The sequence below is a fragment of the Oncorhynchus mykiss genome, chromosome 7, assembly GCF_057628025.1.
Source record: "Oncorhynchus mykiss isolate SJ-2025 chromosome 7, ASM5762802v1, whole genome shotgun sequence".
In the NCBI taxonomy this organism is placed as follows: Eukaryota; Metazoa; Chordata; class Actinopteri; order Salmoniformes; family Salmonidae; genus Oncorhynchus; species Oncorhynchus mykiss.
Window position 1 is genome coordinate 75,715,641 of NC_143028.1, and position 14,817 is coordinate 75,730,457.

At 44.9% G+C, this 14,817-nt stretch overlaps 1 protein-coding gene across 3 annotated transcripts in view; it reads left to right on the plus strand.

The window, feature by feature from the left end:
• Positions 1-14,817, plus strand: part of cers5 (ceramide synthase 5) — a 52,523-nt gene that overhangs the window by 29,079 nt on the left and 8,627 nt on the right. For 2 of the 3 annotated variants that reach the window (XM_090241996.1, XM_090241997.1), the window contains 2 exons: positions 4,786-4,914; positions 5,178-5,284. The exons of the other annotated variant lie outside the window; for it this stretch is intronic. In XM_090241996.1, the coding sequence (XP_090098122.1) occupies positions 4,786-4,914; positions 5,178-5,284 (236 nt within the window). The remainder of the gene's footprint in view (positions 1-4,785; positions 4,915-5,177; positions 5,285-14,817) is intronic. 3 annotated transcript variants of the gene reach the window in all.

A 14,817-nucleotide genomic window follows, 5' to 3' on the forward strand; every position in this document is an offset into this window, starting at 1 on the left:
TGGCTGTGCCACTCAAGGACATTCAGAGACTTGTCCCGAAGCCACTCCTGCGTTGTCTTGGCTGTGTGCTTAGGCTCTTTGTCCTGTTGGAAGGTGAACCTTCTGTATGAACATTCTGTATACTTCTGGCCCTTATTTGGACAATGTGTTAACAACCCTCCAGGCAAGCTTCAATGCCATACAACTCTCCTTCCGTGGCCTCCAAATGCTCTTAAATACAAGTAAAACTAAATGCATGCTCTTCAACCGATCGCTGCCTGCACCTGCCCGCCTGTCCAACATCACTACTCTGGACGGCTCTGACAGAATACGTGGACAACTACAAATACCTAGGTGTCTGGTTAGACTGTAAACTCTCCTTCCAGACCCACATCAAACATCTCCAATCCAAAGTGAAATCTAGAATTGGCTTCCCATTTAGCAACAAAGCATCCTTCACTCATGCTGCCAAACATACCCTTGTAAAACTGACCATCCTACCAATCCTCGACTTCGGCGATGTCATTTACAAAATAGCCTCCAATACCCTACTCAACAAATTGGATGCAGTCTATCACAGTGCAATCCATTTAGTCACCATAGCCCCATATACTACCCACCATTGCGACCTGTACACTCTCGTTGGCTGGCCCTCGCTTCATACTCGTCGCCAAGCCCACTGGCTCCATGTCATCTACAAGACCCTGCTAGGTAAAGTCCCCCCTTATCTCAGCTTGCTGGTTACCATAGCATCACCCACCTGTAGCACGCGCTCCAGCAGGTATATCTCTCTGGTCACCCCCAAAACCAATTATTTCTTTGGCCGCCTCTCCTTCCAGTTCTCTGCTGCCAATGACTGGAACGAACTACAAAAATCTCTGAAACTGGAAACACTTATCTCCCTCACTAGCTTTAAGCACCAACTGTCAGAGCAGCTCACAGATTACTACACCTGTACATAGCCCACCTATAATTTAGCCCAAACAACTACCTCTTTCCCTACTGTATTTATTTTATTTATTTATTTATTTAGCTCCTTTGCACCCCATTATTTCTCTCTCTACTTTGCACATTCTTCCACTGCAAATCTACCATTCCAGTGTTTTACTTGCTATATTGTATTTACTTTGCCACCATGGCCTTTTTGCCTTTACCTCCCTTTTCTCACCTCATTTGCTCACATCGTATATAGACTTGTTTATACTGTATTATTGACTGTATGTTTGTTTTACTCCATGTGTAACTCTGTGTCGTTGTATGTGTCGAACTGCTTTGCTTTATCTTGGCCAGGTCGCAATTGTAAATGAGAACTTGTTCTCAACTTGCCTACCTGGTTAAATAAAGGTGAAATACAAAAAATAAACCTTCGTCCCAGTCTGAGGTGCTGAGCTCTCTGGAGCAGGTTTTCATCAAGAATCTCTCTGTACTTTGCTCCGTTCATCTTTGCCTCGATCCTGACAATTCTCCCAGTCCCTGCTGCTGAAAAACATCCCCACAGCATGATGCTGCCACTACCATGCTTCACCGTAGGGATGGTGCCAGGTTTTCCTGTCACCAGAGAATTTTGTTTCTCAATGTCTGAGAGTCTTTAGGTGTCTTTTGGCAAACTCCAAGCCAACAACCATGTGCCTTTTACTGAAAAGTGGCTTCCGTCTGGCCACTCTACCATAAAGGCCTGATTGCTTTATGGTAGAGTTGTCCTTCTGGAAGGTTCTCCCATCTATACAGAGGAACTGAAGAGCTCTATCAGAGTGATCATCTGGTTCTTGGTCACCTTTCTGACAAAGGCCCTTCTCCCCTAATTGCTCAGTTTGGTCGGGCGGCCAGCTCTAAAAAGAGTCTTGGTGGTTCCAAACTTCTTCCATTTAAGAATGATGGAGGCAACTGGGTTCTTGGGGACCTTCAATGCTGCTGACATTTTTTGGTACCCTTCACCAGATCTGTGCCTCGACACAATCCTGTCTCGGAGCGCTATGGACAATTCCTTCAACCTCATGGCTTGGTTTTTGCTCTGACATGCACTGTCAATGTGGGGCGTTATATAGACAGGTGTGTGCCTTTCCAAATCATATCCAATCAATTTTAATTTACCACAGGTGGACTCCAATCAAGTTGTAGAAACATCTCAAGGATGATCAATGGAAACAGGATGCACCTGAGCTCAATTTCGAGTCTCTTAGCAAAGGGTCTGAATACTTATGTAAATAAGGTATTTCAGATGTATTTATTTTTAATATAAATTTGCAAAAATGTAAATAAATTTAAAAAAAACTTGTACAAACAAATTTGTATTTGATGTGGTCAGGAAGGGAGCAGTTTAACCAGGAAGTGCCAGATAAGTCAAATATGTAGACTGGTAGGATACTGTAAATGCTTCATCATCATCAGGACGTGGAGGGAGTCTTTTAGTCATTGTAGCTGTCAGTTTGTCTGGTCATTGTAGCTGTCACTGGACATGTCCTCAGTGTGACAGAGTCATAGACTGTCTGTTTATTTTAGTGTCGTTGCTTCAAAGTGTTCATCTCCGACCTTGGCTTACAGTGCTCCCTGTCTGTTTCTGTGTCTTACTGCTACTGTAAATAGTAGATCATGTCTTACTGTTACTGTAGAAGAGTAGATCATGTCTTACTGTTACTGTAGAATAGTAGATCATGTCTTACTGTTACTGTAGAAGAGTATATCATGTCTTACGGTTACTGTAGAAGATTAGGTCATGTCTTACTGTAGAAGATTAGATCATGTCTTACTGTAGAAGAGTAGGTAATGTCTTACTGTAAAAGAGTAGATCATGTCTTACTGTTACTGTAGAAGAGTAGATCTTGTCTTACTGTTACTGTAGAAGAGTAGATCATGTCTTACGGTTACTGTAGAAGATTAGGTCATGTCTTACTGTAGAAGAGTAGATCATGTCTTACTGTAGAAGAGTAGGTCATGTCTTACTGTAGAAGATTAGATCATGTCTTACTGTAGAAGAGTAGATCATGTCTTACTGTTACTGTAGACGAGTAGATCATGTCTTACTGTAGAAGAGTAGGTCATGTCTTACTGTTACTGTAGAAGAGTAGATCATGTCTTACTGTAGAAGAGTAGGTCATGTCTTACTGTAGAAGAGTAGATCATGTCTTACTGTAGAAAATTAGATCATGTCTTACTGTAGAAGAGTAGGTCATGTCTTACTGTAAAAGAGTAGATCATGTCTTACTGTTACTGTAGACGAGTAGATCATGTCTTACTGTAGAAGAGTAGATCATGTCTTACTGTAGAAGAGTAGATCATGTCTTACTGTAGAAGAGTAGGTCATGTCTTACTGTAGAAGAGTAGATCATGTCTTACTGTAGAAAATTAGATCATGTCTTACTGTAGAAGAGTAAGTCATGTCTTACTGTAGAAGGGTAGGTTGTGTCTTACTGTAGAAGAGTAGGTCATGTCTTACTGTAGAAGAGTAGGTTGTGTCTTACTATAAAATAGTAGATCATGTCTTACTGTAGAAGAGTAGGTCATGTCTTACTATAGAAGAGTAGGTTGTGTCTTACTGTAAAAGAGTAGATCATGTCTTACTGTTACTGTAGAAGAGTAGGTCATGTGAAAGTACACAACTCCTAGTTTTCCATACAGAGAGTAGTCTCGAGTTGCCACACTTCCAAGTATCATTTTCCTTCAGTTATTGATTTTTTGATAGATTGTGAGAACCAGAAATCGTGGTTCATAAGAGGTAAACTAGGAAGTCAGATTATTTACCAGTTATTATAGGGAGCTCCTATAAATTATTTCTGCCGTTTTAACGCAACATATAAATGTGTATCTGCATCCAATATCTAACAGTATTCCAGAATTTCCCTGTAACATTTCTGTAAGGACCCAGTTGCTGGGACAACCTCCTCCTGGTTCGTTATGACCCAGTTGCTGGGACAACCTCCTCCTGGTTCGTTATGACCCAGTTGCTGTGACAACCTCCTCCTGGTTCGTTATGACTCAGTTGCTGTGACAACCTCCTCCTGGTTTGTTATGACCCAGTTGCTGTGGTAACCTCCTCCCGGTTCGTTATGACCCAGTTGCTGTGACAACCTCCTCCTGGTTCGTTAGGACCCAGTTGCTGTGGTAACCTCCTCCTGGTTCGTTATGACCCAGTTGCTGTGGTAACCTCCTCCTGGTTTGTTATGACCCAGTTGCTGTGGTAACCTCCTCCTGGTTCGTTATGACCCAGTTGCTGTGGTAACCTCCTGGTTCGTTAGGACCCAGTTGCTGTGGTAACCTCCTCCTGGTTCGTTATGACCCATTTGATGTGGTAACTTCCTCCTGGTTCATTATGACCCTGTTGCTGTGACAACTTCCTCCTGGTTCGTTATGACCCAGTTGCTGTGGTAACCTCCTCCTGGTTCGTTATGACCCAGTTGCTGTGACAACCTCCTCCTGGTTCGTTATGACCCAGTTGCTGTGACAACCTCCTCCTGGTTCGTTATGACCCAGTTGCTATGACAACCTTCTCCTGGTTCGTTATGACCCAGTTGCTGTGACAACCTCCTCCTGGTTCGTTATGACCCAGTTGCTGTGGTAACCTCCTGGTTCGTTATGACCCAGTTGCTGTGGTAACCTCCTCCTGGTTCGTTAGGACCCAGTTGCTGTGGTAACCTCCTCCTGGTTCGTTAGGACCCAGTTGCTGTGGTAACCTCCTCCTGGTTCGTTAGGACCCAGTTGCTGTGGTAACCTCCTGGTTCGTTATGACCCAGTTGCTGTGGTAACCTTCTCCTGGTTCGTTAGGACCCAGTTGCTGTGGTAACCTCCTCCTGGTTCCTTGTTGAATTGCAGGACTTTCCCATCATGTTCATCCATCACCTAGCAACAGTGAGCCTGATCAGTTTCTCCTACGCTAACAACATGCTACGTGTCGGGAGCCTGGTGATGTGTGTCCACGATGCATCAGACTTCATACTGGAGGTCAGTGGGTATGGACGGACACACACACACACACACACACACACACACAGGCTCAGTTCCAGTGTCCACATTTACAAACTAGCATACTACTTAGAATGAGTTGGCCATGCATTTTCAGTGATATGCTAGTGTAGATACTGGAATGTACATCAGTCTTATTTCTCATGAAGAAGGAACTTCTGGTGTGACATGGAACATTGTCAGACACAGAAACTAGTAGGTACATTCAATTATATCAAGCTTTTTCTACTCCTCTTTTTCAGGCAGCCAAGCTGGCCAACTACGCCAAGTACCAGCGCTTGTGTGACTTCCTGTTTGTTCTGTTTGCAGTAGTCTTCTTCATCACACGGCTCGTCATCTACCCTCTACGGTTAGTGAACCTCTGGTTGACATCTACCCTCTACGGTTAGTGAACCTCTGGTTGTCATCTACCCTCTACGGTTAGTGAACCTCTGGTTGTCATCTACCCTCTACGGTTAGTGAACCTCTGGTTGACATCTACCCTCTACGGTTAGTGAACCTCTATGGTTGTCATCTACCCTCTACGGTTAGTGAACCTCTATGGTTGTCATCTACCCTCTACGGTTAGTGAACCTCTGGTTGTCATCTACCCTCTACGGTTAGTGAACCTCTGGTTGACATCTACCCTCTACGGTTAGTGAACCTCTGGTTGTCATCTACCCTCTACGGTTAGTGAACCTCTATGGTTGTCATCTACCCTCTACGGTTAGTGAACCTCTATGGTTGTCATCTACCCTCTACGGTTAGTGAACCTCTGGTTGTCATCTACCCTCTACGGTTAGTGAACCTCTGGTTGACTTCTACCCTCTACGGTTAGTGAACCTCTGGTTGTCATCTACCCTCTACGGTTAGTGAACCTCTGGTTGTCATCTACCCTCTACGGTTAGTGAACCTCTATGGTTGTCATCTACCCTCTACGGTTAGTGAAACTCTGGTTGACTTCTACCCTCTACGGTTAGTGAACCTCTATGGTTGTCATCTACCCTCTACGGTTAGTGAAACTCTGGTTGACTTCTACCCTCTACGGTTAGTGAACCTCTGGTTGTCATCTACCCTCTACGGTTAGTGAAACTCTATGGTTGTCATCTACCCTCTACGGTTAGTGAACCTCTGGTTGTCATCTACCCTCTACGGTTAGTGAACCTCTGGTTGTCATCTACCCTCTACGGTTAGTGAAACTCTATGGTTGTCATCTACCCTCTACGGTTAGTGAACCTCTGGTTGTCATCTACCCTCTACGGTTAGTGAAACTCTATGGTTGTCATCTACCCTCTACGGTTAGTGAACCTCTGGTTGTCATCTACCCTCTACGGTTAGTGAACCTCTATGGTTGTCTTCTACCCTCTACGGTTAGTGAACCTCTGGTTGTCATCTACCCTCTACGGTTAGTGAACCTCTATGGTTGTCTTCTACCCTCTACGGTTAGTGAACCTCTGGTTGTCTTCTACCCTCTACGGTTAGTGAACCTCTGGTTGACATCTACCCTCTACGGTTAGTGAACCTCTATGGTTGTCTTCTACCCTCTACGGTTAGTGAACCTCTGGTTGTCATCTACCCTCTACGGTTAGTGAACCTCTGGTTGTCATCTACCCTCTACGGTTAGTGAACCTCTGGTTGTCATCTACCCTCTACGGTTAGTGAAACTCTATGGTTGTCATCTACCCTCTACGGTTAGTGAACCTCTGGTTGTCATCTACCCTCTACGGTTAGTGAACCTCTGGTTGTCATCTACCCTCTACGGTTAGTGAACCTCTATGGTTGTCTTCTACCCTCTACGGTTAGTGAACCTCTGGTTGTCATCTACCCTCTACGGTTAGTGAACCTCTGGTTGACATCTACCCTCTGCGGTTAGTGAACCTCTGGTTGTCATCTACCCTCTACGGTTAGTGAACCTCTATGGTTGTCTTCTACCCTCTACGGTTAGTGAACCTCTGGTTGACTTCTACCCTCTACGGTTAGTGAAGCTCTATGGTTGTCTTCTACCCTCTACGGTTAGTGAACCTCTGGTTGACTTCTACCCTCTACGGTTAGTGAACCTCTGGTTGACTTCTACCCTCTACGGTTAGTGAAACTCTATGGTTGTCTTCTACCCTCTACGGTTAGTGAAACTCTATGGTTGTCTTCTACCCTCTACGGTTAGTGAAACTCTATGGTTGTCTTCTACCCTCTACGGTTAGTGAACCTCTGGTTGACTTCTACCCTCTACGGTTAGTGAAACTCTATGGTTGTCTTCTACCCTCTACGGTTAGTGAAACTCTATGGTTGTCTTCTACCCTCTACGGTTAGTGAACCTCTATGCTTGTCTTCTACCCTCTACGGTTAGTGAACCTCTGGTTGACATCTACTCTCTACGGTTAGTGAAACTCTATGGTTGACATCTACCCTCTACGGTTAGTGAAACTCTATGGTTGTCTTCTACCCTCTACTGTTAGTGAACCTCTATGGTTGTCATCTACCCTCTACGGTTAGTGAAACTCTATGGTTGACATCTACCCTCTACGGTTAGTGAAACTCTATGGTTGTCTTCTACCCTCTACGGTTAGTGAAACTCTATGGTTGTCATCTACCCTCTACGGTTAGTGAAACTCTATGGTTGTCTTCTACCCTCTACGGTTAGTGAACCTCTGGTTGACATCTACCCTCTACGGTTAGTGAAACTCTATGGTTGTCTTCTACCCTCTACGGTTAGTGAACCTCTATGGTTGTCATCTACCCTCTACGGTTAGTGAACCTCTATAGTTGTCATCTACCCTCTACGGTTAGTGAAACTCTATGGTTGTCTTCTACCCTCTACGGTTAGTGAACCTCTGGTTGACTTCTACCCTCTACGGTTAGTGAAACTCTATGGTTGTCATCTACCCTCTACGGTTAGTGAACCTCTGGTTGACATCTACCCTCTACGGTTAGTGAAACTCTATGGTTGTCATCTACCCTCTACGGTTAGTGAACCTCTGGTTGACATCTACCCTCTACGGTTAGTGAACCTCTGGTTGTCATCTACCCTCTACGGTTAGTGAACCTCTATGGTTGTCATCTACCCTCTACGGTTAGTGAAACTCTATGGTTGTCTTCTACCCTCTACGGTTAGTGAACCTCTGGTTGACATCTACCCTCTACGGTTAGTGAACCTCTGGTTGACATCTACCCTCTACGGTTAGTGAACCTCTGGTTGTCATCTACCCTCTACGGTTAGTGAAACTCTATGGTTGACATCTACCCTCTATGGTTAGTGAAACTCTATGGTTGTCATCTACCCTCTACGGTTAGTGAAACTCTGGTTGTCTTCTACCCTCTACGGTTAGTGAAACTCTATGGTTGACATCTACCCTCTACGGTTAGTGAAACTCTATGGTTGTCTTCTACCCTCTACGGTTAGTGAAACTCTATGGTTGACATCTACCCTCTACGGTTAGTGAAACTCTATGGTTGTCATCTACCCTCTACGGTTAGTGAACCTCTATGGTTGTCATCTACCCTCTACGGTTAGTGAAACTCTATGGTTGACATCTACCCTCTACGGTTAGTGAAACTCTATGGTTGTCATCTACCCTCTACGGTTAGTGAACCTCTGGTTGTCTTCTACCCTCTACGGTTAGTGAAACTCTATGGTTGACATCTACCCTCTACGGTTAGTGAAACTCTATGGTTGTCTTCTACCCTCTACGGTTAGTGAAACTCTATGGTTGTCTTCTACCCTCTACGGTTAGTGAACCTCTGGTTGACTTCTACCCTCTACGGTTAGTGAACCTCTATGGTTGTCATCTACCCTCTACGGTTAGTGAACTTCTGGTTGACATCTACCCTCTACGGTTAGTGAACCTCTATGGTTGACATCTACCCTCTACGGTTAGTGAAACTCTATGGTTGACATCTACCCTCTACGGTTAGTGAAACTCTATGGTTGTCTTCTACCCTCTACGGTTAGTGAACCTCAGGTTGACTTCTACCCTCTACGGTTAGTGAACCTCTATGGTTGTCATCTACCCTCTACGGTTAGTGAACCTCTATGGTTGACATCTACCCTCTACGGTTAGTGAACCTCTATGGTTGTCTTCTACCCTCTACGGTTAGTGAACCTCTGGTTGACTTCTACCCTCTACGGTTAGTGAACCTCTATGGTTGTCTTCTACCCTCTACGGTTAGTGAACCTCTGGTTGACTTCTACCCTCTATGGTTAGTGAACCTCTGGTTGACTTCTACCCTCTACGGTTAGTGAAACTCTATGGTTGTCTTCTACCCTCTACGGTTAGTGAAACTCTATGGTTGTCTTCTACCCTCTACGGTTAGTGAAACTCTATGGTTGTCTTCTACCCTCTACGGTTAGTGAAACTCTGGTTGACTTCTACCCTCTACGGTTAGTGAACCTCTATGGTTGTCATCTACCCTCTACGGTTAGTGAAACTCTGGTTGACTTCTACCCTCTACGGTTAGTGAACCTCTGGTTGTCATCTACCCTCTACGGTTAGTGAAACTCTATGGTTGTCATCTACCCTCTACGGTTAGTGAACCTCTGGTTGTCATCTACCCTCTACGGTTAGTGAACCTCTGGTTGTCATCTACCCTCTACGGTTAGTGAAACTCTATGGTTGTCATCTACCCTCTACGGTTAGTGAACCTCTGGTTGTCATCTACCCTCTACGGTTAGTGAAACTCTATGGTTGTCATCTACCCTCTACGGTTAGTGAACCTCTGGTTGTCATCTACCCTCTACGGTTAGTGAACCTCTATGGTTGTCTTCTACCCTCTACGGTTAGTGAACCTCTGGTTGTCATCTACCCTCTACGGTTAGTGAACCTCTATGGTTGTCTTCTACCCTCTACGGTTAGTGAACCTCTGGTTGTCTTCTACCCTCTACGGTTAGTGAACCTCTGGTTGACATCTACCCTCTACGGTTAGTGAACCTCTATGGTTGTCTTCTACCCTCTACGGTTAGTGAACCTCTGGTTGTCATCTACCCTCTACGGTTAGTGAACCTCTGGTTGTCATCTACCCTCTACGGTTAGTGAACCTCTGGTTGTCATCTACCCTCTACGGTTAGTGAAACTCTATGGTTGTCATCTACCCTCTACGGTTAGTGAACCTCTGGTTGTCATCTACCCTCTACGGTTAGTGAACCTCTGGTTGTCATCTACCCTCTACGGTTAGTGAACCTCTATGGTTGTCTTCTACCCTCTACGGTTAGTGAACCTCTGGTTGTCATCTACCCTCTACGGTTAGTGAACCTCTGGTTGACATCTACCCTCTGCGGTTAGTGAACCTCTGGTTGTCATCTACCCTCTACGGTTAGTGAACCTCTATGGTTGTCTTCTACCCTCTACGGTTAGTGAACCTCTGGTTGACTTCTACCCTCTACGGTTAGTGAAGCTCTATGGTTGTCTTCTACCCTCTACGGTTAGTGAACCTCTGGTTGACTTCTACCCTCTACGGTTAGTGAACCTCTGGTTGACTTCTACCCTCTACGGTTAGTGAAACTCTATGGTTGTCTTCTACCCTCTACGGTTAGTGAAACTCTATGGTTGTCTTCTACCCTCTACGGTTAGTGAAACTCTATGGTTGTCTTCTACCCTCTACGGTTAGTGAACCTCTGGTTGACTTCTACCCTCTACGGTTAGTGAAACTCTATGGTTGTCTTCTACCCTCTACGGTTAGTGAAACTCTATGGTTGTCTTCTACCCTCTACGGTTAGTGAACCTCTATGCTTGTCTTCTACCCTCTACGGTTAGTGAACCTCTGGTTGACATCTACTCTCTACGGTTAGTGAAACTCTATGGTTGACATCTACCCTCTACGGTTAGTGAAACTCTATGGTTGTCTTCTACCCTCTACTGTTAGTGAACCTCTATGGTTGTCATCTACCCTCTACGGTTAGTGAAACTCTATGGTTGACATCTACCCTCTACGGTTAGTGAAACTCTATGGTTGTCTTCTACCCTCTACGGTTAGTGAAACTCTATGGTTGTCATCTACCCTCTACGGTTAGTGAAACTCTATGGTTGTCTTCTACCCTCTACGGTTAGTGAACCTCTGGTTGACATCTACCCTCTACGGTTAGTGAAACTCTATGGTTGTCTTCTACCCTCTACGGTTAGTGAACCTCTATGGTTGTCATCTACCCTCTACGGTTAGTGAACCTCTATAGTTGTCATCTACCCTCTACGGTTAGTGAAACTCTATGGTTGTCTTCTACCCTCTACGGTTAGTGAACCTCTGGTTGACTTCTACCCTCTACGGTTAGTGAAACTCTATGGTTGTCATCTACCCTCTACGGTTAGTGAACCTCTGGTTGACATCTACCCTCTACGGTTAGTGAAACTCTATGGTTGTCATCTACCCTCTACGGTTAGTGAACCTCTGGTTGACATCTACCCTCTACGGTTAGTGAACCTCTGGTTGTCATCTACCCTCTACGGTTAGTGAACCTCTATGGTTGTCATCTACCCTCTACGGTTAGTGAAACTCTATGGTTGTCTTCTACCCTCTACGGTTAGTGAACCTCTGGTTGACATCTACCCTCTACGGTTAGTGAACCTCTGGTTGACATCTACCCTCTACGGTTAGTGAACCTCTGGTTGTCATCTACCCTCTACGGTTAGTGAAACTCTATGGTTGACATCTACCCTCTATGGTTAGTGAAACTCTATGGTTGTCATCTACCCTCTACGGTTAGTGAAACTCTGGTTGTCTTCTACCCTCTACGGTTAGTGAAACTCTATGGTTGACATCTACCCTCTACGGTTAGTGAAACTCTATGGTTGTCTTCTACCCTCTACGGTTAGTGAAACTCTATGGTTGACATCTACCCTCTACGGTTAGTGAAACTCTATGGTTGTCATCTACCCTCTACGGTTAGTGAACCTCTATGGTTGTCATCTACCCTCTACGGTTAGTGAAACTCTATGGTTGACATCTACCCTCTACGGTTAGTGAAACTCTATGGTTGTCATCTACCCTCTACGGTTAGTGAACCTCTGGTTGTCTTCTACCCTCTACGGTTAGTGAAACTCTATGGTTGACATCTACCCTCTACGGTTAGTGAAACTCTATGGTTGTCTTCTACCCTCTACGGTTAGTGAAACTCTATGGTTGTCTTCTACCCTCTACGGTTAGTGAACCTCTGGTTGACTTCTACCCTCTACGGTTAGTGAACCTCTATGGTTGTCATCTACCCTCTACGGTTAGTGAACTTCTGGTTGACATCTACCCTCTACGGTTAGTGAACCTCTATGGTTGACATCTACCCTCTACGGTTAGTGAAACTCTATGGTTGACATCTACCCTCTACGGTTAGTGAAACTCTATGGTTGTCTTCTACCCTCTACGGTTAGTGAACCTCAGGTTGACTTCTACCCTCTACGGTTAGTGAACCTCTATGGTTGTCATCTACCCTCTACGGTTAGTGAACCTCTATGGTTGACATCTACCCTCTACGGTTAGTGAACCTCTATGGTTGTCTTCTACCCTCTACGGTTAGTGAACCTCTGGTTGACTTCTACCCTCTACGGTTAGTGAACCTCTATGGTTGTCTTCTACCCTCTACGGTTAGTGAACCTCTGGTTGACTTCTACCCTCTATGGTTAGTGAACCTCTGGTTGACTTCTACCCTCTACGGTTAGTGAAACTCTATGGTTGTCTTCTACCCTCTACGGTTAGTGAAACTCTATGGTTGTCTTCTACCCTCTACGGTTAGTGAAACTCTATGGTTGTCTTCTACCCTCTACGGTTAGTGAACCTCTGGTTGACTTCTACCCTCTACGGTTAGTGAAACTCTATGGTTGTCTTCTACCCTCTACGGTTAGTGAAACTCTATGGTTGTCTTCTACCCTCTACGGTTAGTGAACCTCTATGGTTGTCTTCTACCCTCTACGGTTAGTGAACCTCTGGTTGACATCTACCCTCTACGGTTAGTGAAACTCTATGGTTGACATCTACCCTCTACGGTTAGTGAAACTCTATGGTTGTCTTCTACCCTCTACGGTTAGTGAACCTCTATGGTTGTCATCTACCCTCTACGGTTAGTGAAACTCTATGGTTGACATCTACCCTCTACGGTTAGTGAAACTCTATGGTTGTCTTCTACCCTCTACGGTTAGTGAAACTCTATGGTTGTCATCTACCCTCTACGGTTAGTGAAACTCTATGGTTGTCTTCTACCCTCTACGGTTAGTGAACCTCTGGTTGACATCTACCCTCTACGGTTAGTGAAACTCTATGGTTGTCTTCTACCCTCTACGGTTAGTGAACCTCTATGGTTGTCATCTACCCTCTACGGTTAGTGAACCTCTATAGTTGTCATCTACCCTCTACGGTTAGTGAAACTCTATGGTTGTCTTCTACCCTCTACGGTTAGTGAACCTCTGGTTGACTTCTACCCTCTACGGTTAGTGAAACTCTATGGTTGTCATCTACCCTCTACGGTTAGTGAACCTCTGGTTGACATCTACCCTCTACGGTTAGTGAAACTCTATGGTTGTCATCTACCCTCTACGGTTAGTGAACCTCTGGTTGACATCTACCCTCTACGGTTAGTGAACCTCTGGTTGTCATCTACCCTCTACGGTTAGTGAAACTCTATGGTTGTCATCTACCCTCTACGGTTAGTGAAACTCTATGGTTGTCTTCTACCCTCTACGGTTAGTGAACCTCTGGTTGACATCTACCCTCTACGGTTAGTGAACCTCTGGTTGACATCTACCCTCTACGGTTAGTGAACCTCTGGTTGTCATCTACCCTCTACGGTTAGTGAAACTCTATGGTTGACATCTACCCTCTATGGTTAGTGAAACTCTATGGTTGTCATCTACCCTCTACGGTTAGTGAAACTCTGGTTGTCTTCTACCCTCTACGGTTAGTGAAACTCTATGGTTGACATCTACCCTCTACGGTTAGTGAAACTCTATGGTTGTCTTCTACCCTCTACGGTTAGTGAAACTCTATGGTTGACATCTACCCTCTACGGTTAGTGAAACTCTATGGTTGTCATCTACCCTCTACGGTTAGTGAACCTCTATGGTTGTCATCTACCCTCTACGGTTAGTGAAACTCTATGGTTGACATCTACCCTCTACGGTTAGTGAAACTCTATGGTTGTCATCTACCCTCTACGGTTAGTGAAACTCTGGTTGTCTTCTACCCTCTACGGTTAGTGAAACTCTATGGTTGACATCTACCCTCTACGGTTAGTGAAACTCTATGGTTGTCATCTACCCTCTACGGTTAGTGAACCTCTGGTTGTCTTCTACCCTCTACGGTTAGTGAAACTCTATGGTTGACATCTACCCTCTACGGTTAGTGAAACTCTATGGTTGTCTTCTACCCTCTACGGTTAGTGAAACTCTATGGTTGTCTTCTACCCTCTACGGTTAGTGAACCTCTGGTTGACTTCTACCCTCTACGGTTAGTGAACCTCTATGGTTGTCATCTACCCTCTACGGTTAGTGAACTTCTGGTTGACATCTACCCTCTACGGTTAGTGAACCTCTATGGTTGACATCTACCCTCTACGGTTAGTGAAACTCTATGGTTGTCTTCTACCCTCTACGGTTAGTGAACCTCTGGTTGACTTCTACCCTCTACGGTTAGTGAACCTCTATGGTTGTCATCTACCCTCTACGGTTAGTGAAACTCTATGGTTGTCTTCTACCCTCTACGGTTAGTGAAACTCTATGGTTGTCTTCTACCCTCTACGGTTAGTGAACCTCTGGTTGACTTCTACCCTCTACGGTTAGTGAAACTCTATGGTTGTCTTCTACCCTCTACGGTTAGTGAAACTCTATGGTTGTCTTCTACCCTCTACGGTTAGTGAACCTCTATGGTTGTCTTCTACCCTCTACGGTTAGTGAACCTCTGGTTGACATCTACCCTCTACGGTTAGTGAAACTCTAT